Source organism: Camelus bactrianus, chromosome 32 (genome assembly GCF_048773025.1).
Source record: "Camelus bactrianus isolate YW-2024 breed Bactrian camel chromosome 32, ASM4877302v1, whole genome shotgun sequence".
Classification (NCBI taxonomy): Eukaryota; Metazoa; Chordata; class Mammalia; order Artiodactyla; family Camelidae; genus Camelus; species Camelus bactrianus.
The window spans coordinates 1321624-1339089 of NC_133570.1; the positions used below are offsets into that span (position 1 = coordinate 1321624).

Genomic DNA, 17466 nt, shown 5'->3' on the forward strand with positions numbered 1-17466 from the left:
AAAATAAAAAAAAGGACACTATTGAACTCATCTACAAAACAGAAGCAGACTTAGTGAACAATCTTACGGTTACTGGAGAAAAGGGGTGGGAGGGGATACATTTGGGAGTTTGAGATTTACAAATGTTATCTATATAAAAATAGATTTTTTAAAAAGTTTATTTTGTAGAGCACAGGGAACTATGTTCAATATCTTATAATAACCTTTAATGGAAAAAAATATGAAAACATATACATGCATATATATGCATGGCTGGGACATCGTGCTGTGCACCAGAAACTGACGCATTGTAATTAACTGTACTTCAATTTTAAAAAAGAAAAGAAAGGAAAAGAAGAAGGGCAAGTCCTGCCCAGACCGATCACCAGCAGCCTAGAGCCAGAAATGACACTGTGTGAGCCACACCACCAGTTTGCTTCCTACCAACGCCACGGCCCTATCCAAGCCCCAACGGGACATCCTTGTGTCTCTTTTATGTGGAGGGGTTTTTGTTTGTTTCTTTCTTAGGTTTTTTTTTTCCAATTGTTTGGCAACTATTTTATTTTTTTAAATTTATTTATTTTTCATCTTTTTTTGGGGGGGAGGTAATCAGGTTATTCATTTTTTTAATGGAGGTACTGGGCATCGAACCCAGGACCTCGGGTGCATTAGGCATGCCCTCCATCCCTGCGCTATCCCCTCCCCTGCTGTTTCTCGGTGTTTTGTTTTGTTTTGTTTTGTTTTCTTCTTTACAAGAGTAAGTAATTCTGTCTCCAGGGTGGTCTCTCATTACAATTCTAGGTGCCCCCATCCCCCGCCCTCCCATCCGCTCAGGTCCACGTGTGAGGTTCTCACGCATCCCGCAGCCCACGGGAACCTCACTTCCGTGTCTGCCCCGGCCCAGAGGAGTAGATGCTACCTGAAAGTGAAATGAATTAAAAAAGAAGACGGTGGCCCATCACTCACCCTCAGGGCCGCACTGCGCTGGGTTGCTGATGCAGGAAGCCTTGTAGCTCCCGTAATGGAGAAACGTGACTCCTTTGTCCTCCTTGAAGTAAACGCCTTTGCTGACCTTCCCTTCCACAATGTCTAAGCAAGAAGAACGGCGAGACGGTGTCGCTTAATAACCACACAAGATGAAAAGTCCAAAGACGTGTGAGGCTTACAGACAACTTACAGCTAAACACACTGCATGATTTATCTTTATAATTACGTATTTCTAGCATTGCTAGTCTATAATATTAATGGCATCAACATTTATTAATAACTAAATTATCAGCAATGTAGGTTGGGGTGACTATTTAAGAGTAAATATCCTACCATATTAGTATTTTCTAGGGTATAGTACGTCCTATAATATAATGAGATTCTAATGCCTGCATCTGCTGATGGCAGAGCTGCCAGGAGCGCTATGATTGGCATCTCCTCCTGCCCTAAACTTTCATTCCATCAGCCTGTTCACGAGTCCTTCCCACGGCCACCTTGACACTAGACTTTCCAAGTGAAACACTGAGATGCAAGTTTCAGCAAAAAACTACCCCTGAACTCTGTCTCCTTTTGAGTTCTAATCGAAAGCGCCCCAAACCTAGGCTTGGGAGCCCGTGACTTGACGAGAATCCGTTTTCAGGCTCCCGGAGGAAAACCCAGAGTTACATTCCGAGCCGGCCCAGTGGAGCCCGCCAAGGACAAGACCTCAGGGCCAGCTGTCCTGGCTGAGACGCGAACTCCGTCATCGTTTTGTTTTGTTCCATTCCCGTAGCAAACCTATCTGATGGTGTGAGTGTGATGTAAATGGTTTACAGAATGGATCAGGGGAGACTACGAAGACCAAGGGTGATTTGTCACGGATTGTTAACCAGGGTCAAAGTCGCCCAGATGCCTTGTCAGGCACAAGGGCACACGCCCACTGCCCGCGGAGCCGTCGGCCCCACTGAAGACGTACCGGAGGTGCGGGTTCTGGGGTCAGACCACGCCACCAGCTCAGGTTTGCTAACAACCGTTGCCATGGGGATAAACAACTTGAAGGGTTCCAGCATGTTTCCCTTCTGTCTTTAAACTCATTATTCTTCCCTCTATCTCATTTATTGCTGGTGGGGGCGGGGGGTGGCATTCATATAGTTGTGAAATTAAAAGGGCAAATAACTAGCAGTTGCATGATTGAATGAGGCTATAGAAACCCCCAAACCAGCCAGTTTGATGGGTAAAATTAATCTTAGAAGCGAAACATCTTGTAGCTGAAAAAGCAATTGGGTTGTACGTTGAAAAAAGACCCTCGGTGAGACCTGAAGTATCTGAGCTGATTTTCTGTGCTGATCGGGGAGATACCACAGCTGCTGCTACCCTGTCGCTCTGTGCTGGGCAAGAAAAATCTGAAACATACGGGGTCTGGAGGTTATTAAATAAGAAATCGTTTAACCATGACTCCTGGGGGGTGTGCAGTTTATGTAACAGCTTCCAATGAGTTTGTTGTTTTGTTTTTTTTAATTCCAGTTACAGAAGAAACGCTGATTTTAATGTTTGGAAGAGATCAAATTTTTGATGAGGTATGCTAAAATCAGCTTGGATTTTCCATTAGAAGGGCATGTTTTTCCTCCCCCAAAAGAGTATAATCCATTTAAAAATCCAAACAATTGCTATTTTTAGAAAACATCTCATCTTACGTCTGTATCGTTCTAAAAACAAGCAACTGGTTTGGAAGACCCAGGTCACTTGAAATCACCTATCCGGGGCAATCTGGGACACTTTCTTTAGACCTAACTCGAAGTAGCCATCTTCAGGATCCTGGACCTTGGGCTCCTTTCTGGGGACATTTTCTTGTTGGCTCGCCAAGCTACAGGGACTTCACAGAGAACCAAAGGGGACTGGACTGGACGCTCATCGCAGATCCGAACTCGGCAGAACACAGAAGGAACGAGTGCTCACCTACGGTCGCAGGGAAATTTGAGTAGGCAGAGTCATTGGTATAAACAAAGGCAGAATTATGGGGAAGAAGCACAGTGAGGTTGTGGGTTCGTAACGCTGGGTGAAACAACAAAAGAAAAAAGAAAAAGCACAATGAATGAGTGACACAAAACACAAACGGAATCCCCATATCTCTCAACTCAGCGGACGCATCGAGAAGCCTGCCTTTTACCCAGCAGACTTTGTCTGTAAGTCCTAGCACCCTCTCCCCGGCGGAGTCCGCATCAGGGCAGACCCCAGCGGCCGGTTCAGGCCGGAAGCTGGGGCGCACGTGCCGCTGCGTTTGGCCGCCAACAGTGGGTCCCATTGGCTGGCTCCCCCTGCCATCGGATCCCTAGTTGAGAGATATGAAATCGAACTCGGCCATAAAAGAGCCTTCACAAGAGGATTAATGGTTGTGATGTCACAAGAACGGATGGAACATGAAACACGGCATGGAAATGACCACACGTTATTATGACAAATGGACAAAGCAACAGAGAACTGAGCAACAAATGACAGAGCAGTGCGCCCGGCAATGGCTTCAGCGCCACTCAGCTGTCCCCAGCAGCAAGACGTGCTGATGGATTCGGGGCCTTTTTTTTTCCCTCTTAAGAAGCCTATAATCAAACTGACACATGCCAGCCAGCAGAGCGTCATAACATAAAGAATGGATGCAATCTCCATCTTTCGAGGGTTTCGGGACAAACATCTATATATGCCCAGTTTTATGGGGAATTAATACATTCGGGGAACAAAATTCCACCACAGTGTGGTTGTGTCTGGTCATCTTCCACAATGAGCTGAGCCAAGGGGGCGAGGAGAGAGATACACTGCTCATTACTGGAGACCCTGTTTGAAGTAATTGCTAAGATGTTAGGAGGTGTTCGGACAATGCATTTTCCACTTGGAGGAATGATCTCCTTTCAGAGGCTTTATAATAAAGGCCTTGAGAAGAGAGAGTCGGATTAAAATGAGGGGAAGCCATTTCTTTTAACCTGAGCTAGTCATAAAATAGATTTCCAGAGGGCACTTGCACCCCTGTGGTACAGATTCTTTGGAGCAAATACGCAGCCACTGGACGGATTTTCACCGCGGCTGCCACTGCTGCCCGATACGCAGGCCAGCGCGAGGCAACGGGGGGGGGGGGGGGGGGCGGAGGGAGGTGGCCCGGCCGGCGGGGATGACCCCGCCCTTGGCCAAGCTGCTGCTCTCAGGATGCCAGCCGCCCAGACCTCACCTGTCATGCTTCTCCATTTGCAAATTTCAAGGGAAACGTTTCAGAATCTGAGGCGGCAACTTACAGCAGCCCGTTAAGTCCCGGGAATCAGGAAACAGCCGTGTGCTGGTGTGGGAAGCACAGTGATCAGCAACGTGTCGCGTGTTTTTGTTTTTTTTTTTAATCCATTACAAAGAGCCAGTATGGACTCTGCGAGCACGTGCAAGGACAGCACATAAGCCCTTGCTGTTCACGTCGGCCGTCTGACATGACCAAGAGCGGCAAGGAAAGAGAAATTAAAATGGAAAAGCATCCGAAACCACTCAGCACTTAGACTTTACAAAAGCTTCTTATTGGAATGGAAAAAGTGCTCGGGGAGGTTGGGGTGGGGGTGCCTTCTGCACTGCCTGAACTGAGTCAACTGGAAACATTAACGACTTCGCATGGACTTGGGGACCACTGGAAGCATCTTATATGTTTGATCTTTTCAAAGGGCAGCTGCCAGTCATGTGCAGAGGGGCTGACGGGTGGGAGGGGGGCATCTTTGCTGAGTGAAATGGTGACCCCGCAAACAGGGGGTTCACCTTGCTGGCATGACCTTAGGCGCTAGTTTCAGATGGACCCCTGTTTTGACGGGCATGTTGCTGACGCTAGGTGGGTCTACTCTGGAAACATCCATCTGTGCTCGTACAGAGGCTGATCTATCGTCTGCAGTTTAAAGCTTTAAACAGCTGCTTTTGCTGTAAGGTTGTTGGAGAAAATGCACATCTTAATAGTATTTCGAATCATAAACGCTGTCCTTCAATCATAAAAATCTATAACAGTTCCAGTACAATACTTTGCAATAACAATGATTGGGGGAAGCTACACAGATGCATATTAATCTCCACCATCCTGACTTCAAAGCGGGTGCTCTTTGCTTGTCTCTCCCGAAGGCCCCCCGATTCCCGAGAGCCACCCTGCCGACAGCCTCAGTTACTCTCACCACCCGTGCCTACCTCCAGTTGTGTCCTGAAGTTCGTGGATCCCGTCCACATTTTCCAACGGCCAGTAATAGGAAGCGGAAGCCAAGACTTCAAACCCTTGGGGGTAAAAAAACAATGATAATGTTAAATCACCACTAGGAAAGACACAGCTGGACACCAGGAGCTACTTACCACCTGCATCAGGAACGGGAGGTGGAGTCAGCATCGCAGGGGCCGTGGGGTGGGTTCGAAAGGCATGTGAATAAAAACTCAACAGCCACTCCTGGTTTTCGAAAAACTCAGTAAGTTAAAACATAAACGAATATTTGTACAGGATAAAACAGAATAAATTGGAAGGGAGATGATCTTTTAATCAAAGAAAATGAAAGCCACGGCGTCTAATGGTGCCACGTGAGAAGCACGCCCACACGCACCAGAAACAGGACAAGACAGTCCATTATCCCATCATCCCTTCCCGAGTTTTAGAAGAAGTGCCTGATGCAATCAGACAAGAGGGAAAAATAAGGCTGAAAAAAGAGGAAAACCTGCACTGTTATCGTGCTGGGCGTGGTGTTTGGTCTTGAACTTTCTGCTCTCTCTCTCTGCTTCCGCCATACTAAAAATGAATTGTTCCAAAATTGCCTCCGTGAGCCTAGTACTTTGAGCAGATGCTATTTTGTGCAGATACATTCTTTTTGGCCCAGCTCTACTCACTTAATACCACACGAATTATTTCATGCATTTTCTTCTCTCTAGCCCTCATAATCAAGCTGGGGTAACTGTCCCTCGGGCGGCTGCACCGTCACACACTCAACCGTTCTCTAACTTGAATCATCTCTTGGATTAGTTCTCTGTGATGGGTTCCCAAAAGTGGAAATAATGGTCCAGATGACGAAATGCCCTAATGTCTGCCAGATCCTAGAAAAGTTAAAATTAAGAAAGGAATCTTCGGGTTGTTCATTGCAAAAAAAAAAAAAGATAATACGATCATTATTTTCAAATGATGTATGCCTGATAATGAAAATGAAAAGCTATTACACATAAGAAAAGAATTTGGAAAGTGAAAAACTGTTACAAACAATAAAAGAACTTAGTAAGACGGCTGATACAGGCTAAATATGCAAATGTCAGTGGCTCTCCTGTATTCAAAAAATAATGCTAAAAAACAGAAGCAAGGTTCTCATTTGTAAATGCAGCCACTAAAGAGAAGACATTTAAGAACAAAAGAATAAGAACTACACCACATGCCCGTGAAGAACACAATAAAACAATACTGAAGGGTGTAAAAGAACCCTTGGATAAATGAAGGACTTAACTTACTCTTTTTTTAATTCTTATTTCGTCTTGAAGTGTAGTCAATTTACAATGCTAGCTTCATGTGTACAGCAAAGCGATTCAGTTCTACATATACATACATACATATTTTTTCAGATTCTTTTCCATTATAGCTCATTACAAGAAATTGAATACAGTTCTCCCTGCTATACAATAGGTCCTTGTTGTTTATCTTTATTTATAAACAGCAGTGTGCATACGGTAATCCCAAACTCCTAACCTAACCCTCCCACACCCCGCTTTCCCTCCAATGACCACAGTTTGTTTTCTATGTCTGTGGGTCTGTTTCTGCTTTGTAAGTAAGTTCATTTGTATCATTTTTTAGATTCCACGTATAGGTGCTATCGTATGATATTTGTCTTTCTCTGTCTGATTTACTTCACTTAGAATGGAGATCTCTAGGTCCATCCATGTTGCAGCCGACGGCATTATTTCATTCTTTTTTATGGCTGAGTAATATCCCATTGTGTATATATAAACACATCACAACTTCTTTATCCAGCCATCAGGCAATGGACATTTAGGTGGCTTCCATGTCCTGGCTATTGTAAACAGTGCTGCCATGAACACTGGGGTGCATGTGTCTTTCTGAATGAGAGTTTTTCTCCACATATACACCCAGGAGTGGGATTGCTGGATCATATGGTAAGTCCATTTTTAGTTTCTTAAGGAAACTCTGTACTGTCCTCCATAGTGGACTTAACCTATTCTTCATAAAGAAAACTCAAAAAATCATTTCAGTTGTCACCTATCCTTTCATTAATATAAATATATATATATTAGGAAATTTGGTGTAGAAATCCTGAGATTTTTGTGTCAGAGAAAGCTGATTGTGGATCTTATAGAGAATGATAAATAAGCAAGAATAACCCAGCAAATCTGGAGAGAGGACGTGAAAGGACAGTGGGGGAGGGGGGCTAGCCGCAGCAGATGTTGAGACGCACTGTAAAGCCAGATGGTAAAGGCGATGTGGTCTCACACACGAGTAGACCGTTCAGTGGGGGAGAGCCCATAAATATTCCCAAGCAAATACGAAGGTTTGATTTATTATATAGACGGTATTTTAAATCAGATGAGAAAGTTCATTCATTCAGCCAAAGATATGAGAACCCATCAGCCACCTACAAAAACATTAAGATCCTCACCTCCCTCTTTCTACTGTAACAATTTCCAGATGGATCAAAATTTAAATACCATAAAACAAAACATAAAAGCTTCTGAGCAAAGCAGGTTATAAATATGAAAATTTTTTAATTAAAACAATTTTTTAATTAAAAAGTTTTTACTCTAAAATTTCTGTACGGAAGATTTTTAATATTTCCTGTTCTGAAGAATGAATCAAGCTAAATTAAACTGGGGAACCGTATTTATAGAGCGCCTAGAGTAAAACATACTGATTTATTGTTAGCTATATTAAATGCATTCTGCGAATAAAACTCCTGTCATTAAGGAAATTGAAACCAACAGAATATTGAGGCCAAGGACACAGACAGCTCAAAGGAAAAGAAATGCAAATGATTTTTAGAGATATGGAAAGAAGCTCAACCTTGCTCATAATTTTAAAACGCATGTTTAAACCTGCGGTGAGCTAGCCTGTTCGCTTGTCAGGCTGGCAAACAAGAAGTTACATACACTGAGTTGGCAGGTTCTACCACTTTTCTGCTAAGAGTTCAAATCCACACAGCCTTTCTGGAGGGCAGGATTGTTATATCTATCAAAACTTTAAGCGCACACTCCATGCAATCCAGTCATTCCACGCCTGGGAATTTATTCTGCAGATTCACTCATGCACATGATCAAAGACCTACGTGCAAGAGTAACAGCTGCATTTTTTTTTTATAGTATCAAGAATCTGCCAACAGCATACATGCTCATTAACAGCAGGCTGGCTGGGCAAATACGGGGCGTCTCTATAATGGTCTAGTGTGTAGCTGGTAAATATTGAGGCTCATATACAGGCCTGGATATAGAATGTTCTTCAAGTTACATTGTTACATTTTTAAAACTCAGAGTGAGAAAAAATGTATGTGCTATGAACTATTTGCGTAAAATACAGTTGTCAACGGGCATGGAGGAAGGGAAGAGGAAAAGAGGAAGTGGGGCAGGTCTGGATGGACACCCTAGAAACTGATAACCGTATTTTGGGGAAAAGAAATTGAGGAAGTGGGTATAAGATGTGAGAAGATTTATATTTCTGTTCTATTTGAATGTTCAGACCTGTATTCTTTTAAAAAGTACTTTAAGGCTGGCTTCGCAATTCAAACAACCATAGGTGATGTCCACACTAAATTTTCAGATGAAAACGGAAGTGCCCCGTCTAACATCTGAATTTCTGTCTGCAGGATGCAAACCGCGCACCCAGCCCCACATCATCGGGTCTGCTGTTCAGTTTGCATCAGCGAGGCGGTCCCTCCCGGGTTATGGACACGGGTCCAAACTGGAAGTCAAGAGACTTAGCGGACGTCTGCTGGGAATGGTTCTCGCCAGCACTGCAATCGCGAGAATGCGAAACACAGCGTTCAGACATACTCACTTTCATTTCTACCATGCTTTCTGGGGAAATCTAGGATATTCATTTTGAAGAGGAGAAAACATCCCGGACTTGTTATTCAATTCATCGTGGGGCGGGTAGAGTCAGAAAAGGAACTAACATCTGTGCCCAAAGAACAGACGTTGTATCTTCAGCATACTCATCCTCAGAAAGTAAACCCTGTGGGTAATGAATCTGTTCCTGCCAGCTCCGTTTACAAATGGCCACGTCCGTTCTGGGCAGCAGGGCTAACAGAATCAAAGGACTGTGTCCGCCCCGTCCAAGCCAGCCCAGGGATGGGAAGTGTGAGTGATGGGAAGGGGGGGTCTGAGGTCAGGAGGGGCGGCCACTCCACACCATTGCACTGCGGACGAGGGTGAACTCCCACCACGTTGCACAGACGTCTGGTTAACGATCAACACGGAGTTAGTCCAACAGACCGAAAGAAGGAATGGAGGGGGTGATGACTGAAATATCCACAGGGGCCAGGGGCATGAGGAGGTACCTGGACCGAGGCCAGGCATAGTGTTCAAGACGGTTTCCAGCCTGGAAGGCCCAGGCGGGGACCCACCAGGACAGAGGCTGGAAACAAAGGAATCACCCCGAGTTTCGGTACTGAAGTCTCGAGGTGGGAGGGGTGGAGGCTGGTGCAAGTCGGACACTGTGTGTCCTCTCTAAAGAAGAGTGCTGCTCCCCAGGACAGAAGATCACCCCTCTGCAGGGAGATCCCAGGACGAAGACAGGCCTCCCATTTCCAAAGGCAAGCCAGGAACCCAGATTTTTTCATTTGAAATCTCCCCAAATGTTAATGCTAGCAATTAAGGGTTGTTGTTGTTGTTTTTTTTTTAAATTAAAACATCGCGAGATGTCACCAAGATCCAAAGAACTGAACGTAATATGAAGATGCCTTTTTACAACCTAAGGGGCAAATCACCCATCACCCTGAAACTGTCAGAAGAAGATCTCATTCTTTGCAAATAATTCACTCTGGCTGTTTTCCCAAAAAGAAGGTGAAATGAGATCTCTGGGTTGTACAATCACCTGGTTTTCACCGGATAAACTCTCATACAGACTAAGTGTCTACTTGGACAAGGCAGCAGCCGTGTGATAACCCAGCTCACACAGGGACTTCACAACGTCCCCGGCCCTAAAAGATAAGCTAGGAGAGAGGTTTTCAGCCTGCACCGCCACATCAGTTCTTCAGGGACAACTTCCCGTCTGGGTTTAATGTTCCCTGGATCCAGTTCGGTGAGATAAGGAGGGAGGGAGGGAGGTAAGGAGGGAGGAAAGGAGGGGTATCGATATTCAGAAAGAGAAGCGGGGAGGGTATAGCTCAGTGGCAGAGCGCACGCTCAGCACCCAGGAGGTCCCGGGTTCAATCCCCGGTGCCTCCTCCAGGTGGAAATCAATGAAGAAACCTCACTAGCTCCCCTTCAGCAAACAAACAATATTCAGAAAGAGACACTGTGATAGACGCGTTGCAACTGACTGTACTTCAACTTAAAGCGATAATAAGTATCGCAAGTGACAGCAGTGACAGTGGCCGGCAAATCCTTCTTTGACACTGGTTGGAAAATAAGATAGTAACAGTAAAAGGAAACATTTATCACCAAAAACAGAAAATATTCAAAAAGAAAGTGAACCAAACCTTTCATTTTTTCCTGTTCAGTTTTTCTTCCTAATTTCCCACTTCTATCCCGTCCCTGTTACTCTTTGTGTCACTGAAGCGAAGCCCTTACGCCTTGAATCTGTGTAGGGAGATACGTCCCCAGTGTTCTGCTGACTATTCCGCAGAAATCCACGCCACCCGGAGGAAGACTGGTCCCGGCCGGCCGCTGGGCAGATGGCGGCTCCGTCCTGCTCTGCCCATGGCACACCAAGCTCACCGCCACGGCAGGGCTGGCCTGCCGGCCCCACTGACCGGAAGGCCCTTCTCTCACTGTGCATAACTCACTCTGTGATTCGGGCCTCAGCCCCCAGGACACCTCCTCTGAGGGGCCTTCCCTGACCACTCCTGGCCACCACCACAATCCACACTCTCTCCCAGTTCCTCATTGTGTCTTCCCGCGGTGCGTACTGTTATTTGAACACTTCTGTTCGTGAGTATGTTTGCTTTTTGCTTCCCTCCTGTATCAGGCTCTTTGCAGCTTGAGCGCAGAGACCTTGTTCTGTTTGCGCTGTCTCCCCACGTCCAAAACGGGCTGGCACGTGTCTGTGTGTGCACCAGAAATTCAGGGTTTTGCATTTGAAATCTCCTCTCAATCTTAATGTCAGCAATTAATTTTTTTAAACAATATAGGTAGTGGGGGAGGGTACAGCTCAGTGGTAGAGTGTGCGCTTAGCATGCACGAAGTCCTGGGTTCAATCCCCAGCACCTCCATTTAAAGATAAATTTTTTTAACTATACAGGTAGAATGAATGATGAAATGCGATCATGAATAAACAAAAGAATAAACCAGAAAGACTACATATGTAATTCTGATGCCGCCCAAATCTCTGTTTGCCTAATTTTCACATTCAGTAGGGCATAAACATTACTTTTTACCAATTCCATCATAAACACTTTTGTGTCTGCACCAGGGGGATGAAGAATGAGGTTTCTGCCTTGACCTCGTGGTTCCAACGGTCCTTTAGAGGCTATACATACAACACTGTGCTGGTGACAAACACCAGCTGGACGTACTGTGCTGATCATTGCACAAAGGTACAGAAATCAAACCATTATGCCAAACACCTGAAACAAATGTATATTTTTCCCCTTAATGGAAGCACTGGAGGTTGAGCCCAGGACCTTGTGCCCACCTAGCACGTGCTCGACCCCTGAGCTATACCCCCCAACCAAAGCTAATGCAATTTGAAATGCCAGTTATATCTCAATTAAAAAATAAAAATGAAGGAAAAAAACTATTGATTCACCCAGAAAAAAAAAATCCACTCTGTAAACAGAGGGAATTATAATTACCATAATCACGGTGTTGGCCGCCCGGCCCTCTAACTGGGGCCAGTGAGGCAAGCGGCACCACCCCCTGGAGATGAAACCAGCTGCCCACGTCCCCCAGGGCCAGGAAACTTGTGGACGATGACATGGGTTTTAAGTCCCCCTTTCCTCATTAAAAAAAGTCATCTGTTTATAAACTTTTTTTAAATGACGTGCAATCTCTTGGCTGGTACCATTCATGGATTAGATCTACCCACGGTCGCAGTTTCCGAACACCGTCCTCGGGGCCCGAGCAAGAAATCGGGCAGCCTGGGGCCAGAGAAAAGGTTTCAGGTGTGGGGTGGGGTCCCCAGCTTCCCCTCTCTGGGCCTCACCTCCATCTGCTGTCAAATGGGGAGGTGGGCTAGATAGAGCTTGGTGGTCCTTCCAGCCACAGCATGCTGTAACGTCTCCAAAATGACAGAACACAGATAACGCAAAGACTCAAAAGGATCTGAGGTTGTTTTCCAACTATTGGTGAAACTAAACGCCTCCCTGCATGGGGGAGAGAAAGACCGGGGAAATGCAGACAGCTGAGCCAGATAATGAAGCCAGACCCCCAGCTGGGCGCTGAAATCACCAGGCTGGCCATCTTCAGTGACTCAGCTCAGCAGACGGCCAGCAAATCAGCTGACAGCGCTCATCCAGCCAGCGGACAGTTAGCTAAGCACCCACTGTGCGCAAGCACGGTGTTGGGAAGCAGGAAACGCGGACTCACCCGGTTAGGGCCCCAGAAAGGACGGCCTGGCGTGGGTGTGCTGGAAAACAGGCTGCCCTTCAGGAGACTAGGAGTCCAGCCTCTACTGGGGACCCCTGCTTCAGGCTCACCTAACAGCCAGGGCACCCCTCCCCCAGCCACTCCACACCGTGACCGCCTCAAGTCACCTCTGTGCCCTACCGGCTGTGCGCCCTTGAGCCAAGCACTTACTCTCTGGGAGAGACCACGTCCTCACCTGCAGCAGGAGAGTGACGAGGCCCCTTCCAGGGGCTGGGGGTTGTACAGGGTCGACGTAACCCCACCCCAGACACCATCATCTTGGCGTTCTTACTTCCCACTTCGCGTTCCTCAGAATAAAAGGCTACAGTTCACGTAGCCACGGCCACACTCATAAGTACTCGGGCTGTGTCCACATCTCTTCCCACTCGATCTGCAGATACACACCACCACGTACAAAACAGATAAACAACAAGGTCCTACTGTGCAGCACGGGGAGCTGTATTCAATAGCTTGTAATAACCTATAACGGAAAAGAATCTGAAAGGAGCACATGTGTATAATGAAATACTATGCTGTGCACCAGAAATTAACACAACACTGTAAATCAACTACACTCCAATTAAAAATATATATATTTTTTAAAAAAACCCAAATTTCTTCCCATTAGGAACAGGGTCTCTGCACGTTGATGTGTGCCTAGGCGGTCGCTCTCGGGAAGGCCGGCTGGGGGTCAGGCTTCCTCCGCCGGGCTCCCCTCGGGATGCTGCAGGCGCCTGCGCAGAAGCAGAAACGCAGCAAGGCTCCCAGGGGCTGATGCTGCAGTGACACTGGGGGGTCTGACCTGTCAGCAGGAAGGGGGCTGAGCAGGGTCCACGACGGAGGAAGAGAAGACAAGGTAAAAGGACTGGAGAGGGAGAGGGAGAGGGAGGGAATAAGAGGGAAAGGATGGCAGGAAAGAAAAGGCGAGAGAAAGAGAAGGAAGGAAGGACAGAAGGTGGGAGGGAGGGAGGAGAGAGGGGAGGAAGAAAAGGAAAAGAAGAAATAACGCCTCGTCCACAGGGGATGAAGACCCACCTAGGTTAGCCTTCATCTGTATTCTCAGTGGGAAGGAGGGAAGGCAGAAGAGAAGGAAATAATGGGCACCACACACTCGGGGTGACGGAGAACGAGAAGAGCGAGAGCGTGACAGCTGGAGAACTCGTCAGGAGCGGCGCCCTCCAAGCGCCGAGCACCGCTCGCCAGGCGGCCCCGGGCTTAGCAGCCAGCACCCCCGGGCCCAGTTCTCCACACGGGCTTTGGCGCTCGTTGATTCTTTTTAGTAACACTTCTATGATCGTCAGTATCATTACTACTTCTCTACAGTGGTTAGCTGACCGAGGAACGCTTTTTTCCCAACCCTAAGTTAAGACGTGAGAGGAGCAGTTTCTCTATGGAACCAAGATTGAATTTAAGCCGTTCCTTGAAGTTGAGGGTCAAGGATGCGAGTGGACATGGGTGGACATGGGTGGGCACGGTGGCCTCCACATGGCCAAGGCCTGAAGTGGGGAACGCCTACAGCTTCCTCTCCGCCTGCCCGGGCCGGAGCCTCAGGGCGGTCTGGTGGCTCTGCCTGACATCCCCGGCCAGAGGGCTGCCCGCATCTCCCCTGGGAAGCCAGCAGGCGCCTCCAGGCGTGGAGAAGCGAGAGGGGCTCTCCTTCACGTGGTGCTGGATGGAGTTCTCTATCCCCAACCACAGAAAGCCCTTTTCTTTCTTTCAGCATTTTGGAAAGGGGAGCTGGTGCAAATGCACTGCCTTCACACCCTTTCAACAGAAGATTTAACTTGAACGTGGGGACGAGAGAGAAATGGCAACACCAGAACCACTGAGAAGGGCAGGTGGAGGTGGGGGACAGCGGGATGTCCCCAGATCACCGTGAGCGCAGCGTCCCTCCGAAGGGGGCGGAGCCCCACCCCACGTCCGCCTTCACCCGCAGGGCACTGCTGCTCCCTCCAGACCTGAGCTGTCCCCTGGGACCTGCATGGGCCGGGGTGCTGTGCCCACAATCTCCGGTGAGTCGTTAACGCCCAGCTCGCCGGGGAGGCGGGCAGCGCTGCTCATAGGAGAAATCGTGGGTCAGAGGCGTGCTCACCCCGAGGCCGGGGCTGTTCTCACAGCTCCCGAACAAGGACTTGGGGTCTCCTCCACCACGCACAAGCCAGCCAAGCAGCAAATGGGATCGAGGACCAGCCAGGCCAATTCCCGCCACCCTCACACAGGCCTCCGCCTCTACGCGCTGGGCCTCCGGCTGCAGAGGAGGCAGCAGAAGGCTTCATGCCCTCTCCGCCCGCCCCAGTGGAGAGCCTAGTGCCAGTACTTGCAGGCCGAGGACTCAAGGCGGCAGAAGAAACGTGGGCCCGGCAGCAGGAAAGCACGCGGGCAGAGGGTTTCCTCGGAAGGGCCAGAGGGGCCAAGTTCCCATGGTGGGACAGGGACAGAACGGGGCGGGGAGGGAGCACTAAGTCCGCTCCAGCGAATCTGCACAGGAGACACATGATGGGGGCCCGAGACAGAGCTGCTCCCTCCATCCGAGCTCACCTCGTTTCCTGAATCACAAGGTTTCAAATGCCCCAGAGCCAGAGACTCCCGGGCGCACGCGCACGGGGAGACCTGCTTCTCCAAGTCGGACGTGGGCGGTGAAGCAGAGTGACCCGGAGGGCAGGGTGTCAGGGCGGCTGGGGGCCAGAGGCGCCCCAGGAAGGGCCCCTCGCCCACAGGTGCAGAAACAGACAAGCAAAGTGCTTCCAGACCCCCGCGCTGCGCGGAGCGGGAGGGGAGCTGCCTTACCTGGATGGGCCTGTGACCTGGCGACAGCTCCGTGCACCTGCGCACAAAACACCACATTGTGAGACCCGCTGGGAGCCCCCCGGCAGAACCTAGCCCGCCGCGGTGAGAGCGGCCGGGGACGTTACCTGGAAGCCGCAGTGAAGTAAGAGCAGCCAGGGACACCAGCAGCAAAGGGGCAGCAGCTTCCTCATGGTGTTTCTCCCCCAACGAGGTGAAAATGTGGTCCAAGCGGAATTCCCGAGGGTCTCTGGCACAGTGTCCTCTTTAGTTTTCACTTCCTTGGGAAAAGGACATTTTCACATGTTCCAGAAAGAAAGACAAAACCCCCACAATCTGTTTCTCCAAAGTTTGTGAACCACAGAGAGTTAACGCAGGGAGTCAGCCGCGGGGAGCTAACCGGGGTTTGTCCCTCACCTTCCAGTGCTTCAGTCTCCGGTGACCGCTAAACACACCGGCGGGGCGGACGGGCTGGGGGCCGGGGAGGAGAAGCAGCCCCGGGCACGGCCGGGGGCAGTGGGGCTGCGGCGGCAGCGCTCAGCCTCAGGCTCGCAGAGGGAGGTCGTGGCCCCTCACGGTTTCCTTTTTATGTCAAGAGTCCTCATTGTCTCCATACAGGTTTGGAGTTGGACGGTTCTCTCCTTCCTAGACGTGGGAGGAACTTTCTGGAGCCCCCGTGGGCGCCCCGGCTGGTGCGTCTCTACCCAGCTCCTGGCGGTCTGACCCTGGCTCACAGCTCGTCTGTCCGTCCTGTCTGTCCGTCCCCAGCGCCCGGAGTGGAGAGAGTGAGTGATGTCAGGCCCGCTCCGCAAACTTCGCTCTGCTCTGCTTCTCTATTTATATCCCGTGGCTGCTCTGCCCTTCCTGGGTCCTAACACCAGTCTGTTAAGAGCAACTGGAAACGTTTTCAGGATCTTAGGTTCAGAAGCAGAGGGAACAGACCTGCGCTGTGTCCACGTTAGGTGCCTTCCAACAACACCCTCAGAAGTCGGCACAAACACCAACAAATACAAAACGTACAGCAAACCATAAACTCCGTGGAGAGCTGAATTTTGTCTGCCCAAAGAAAGAAAGAAGATGATCTAGGGGGTGGGGAAAGACAGTGAACTGCACCCCCGTGCCCTCCACATAATTCTGGCATTTTTCTCTTTAACCCTTTCCCAGGCGAATGAAACCATTTACAAGGTGCTCTGTGCGATCACACCAGACCCCAGGTCCCAGCCAGCACAGCGACCCGCACAGCGTTTTCAAGGGGACAGCAGAGCAGCAGACCCTGCACCTCATTTCACAAGAGACCAAAACTTCATCTAATCTACACAGCATACGTGTAAACACACACACACACACACACACACGGTTACCGTCACAGCTGTAATGTGCTGTGATTTAACACCACCCTGTAGCACTGCCAGTGTTCACTCGCTGTGTGTTCTTAGGCAAGTTACTGAACATCTCTGTTTCAAATTCCTCATCTGTAAAATAGAGGTAATCGTTCCTGCTCCCTGGGGTTGTAATAAGAAATGAGATGATACAGACAAGGCTCTCAAAAGCAGTGCTTGGAAAATATGCAGCACCCCATAAAGGCTTGCTATTTTTTGCAATGAAAAAAGACACAGCACTCAATAAATGTTAGCTCGGATCATTACTATTACTGTAAAGTAGACAATAACACCCATTAAACGTTAGCTAATATTATTACCTCCTCCATCCTGACTTTAAATGGGAACAGTCCTGAGGCCAAGCACTTCCTAAAGAGGGTAAGAAAATGACTTCCAGTCTCCATGGGGGAGAAAAAAAATGTGATGTCAAAACCGGGAAGTGATTATTTTTAACTTGTGCCTGCAGCCCACAGCCTCGTGGATGATCTGAGAGCCTGACCCCACCGCACCGCTGCAGCTGGGCTCCAGAAAACTCCCCGCATGGTTCTCTATCTCTTCACAGTTGAGAAAATGATCAATTCCACTGTTGTAATTACGACCT

The 17466-nt window shown here is 48.6% G+C and overlaps 1 protein-coding gene across 5 annotated transcripts in view; it reads right to left on the minus strand.

Annotated features, from left to right (window-relative positions):
- Positions 1–17043, minus strand: part of ADGRD1 (adhesion G protein-coupled receptor D1) — a 126496-nt gene extending 109453 nt beyond the window's left edge. Inside the window, exons 1-6 of one of the 5 annotated variants that reach the window (XM_074356660.1) lie at positions 15904–16562; positions 15615–15767; positions 15490–15526; positions 5137–5220; positions 2902–2997; positions 946–1068 (exon numbers count right to left, since the gene is read on the minus strand). In XM_074356660.1, the coding sequence (XP_074212761.1) occupies positions 946–1068; positions 2902–2997; positions 5137–5220; positions 15490–15526; positions 15615–15680 (406 nt within the window). In that variant the 5' untranslated portion in view covers positions 15681–15767; positions 15904–16562. Of the gene's footprint in view, positions 1–945; positions 1069–2901; positions 2998–5136; positions 5221–15489; positions 15527–15614 lie in introns of all 5 variants that reach the window. The other 4 variants (XM_074356659.1, XM_074356662.1, XM_074356663.1 and 1 more) reach the window with 4 other exon arrangements.
- Between the last annotated feature and the right edge of the window lie 423 nt (positions 17044–17466).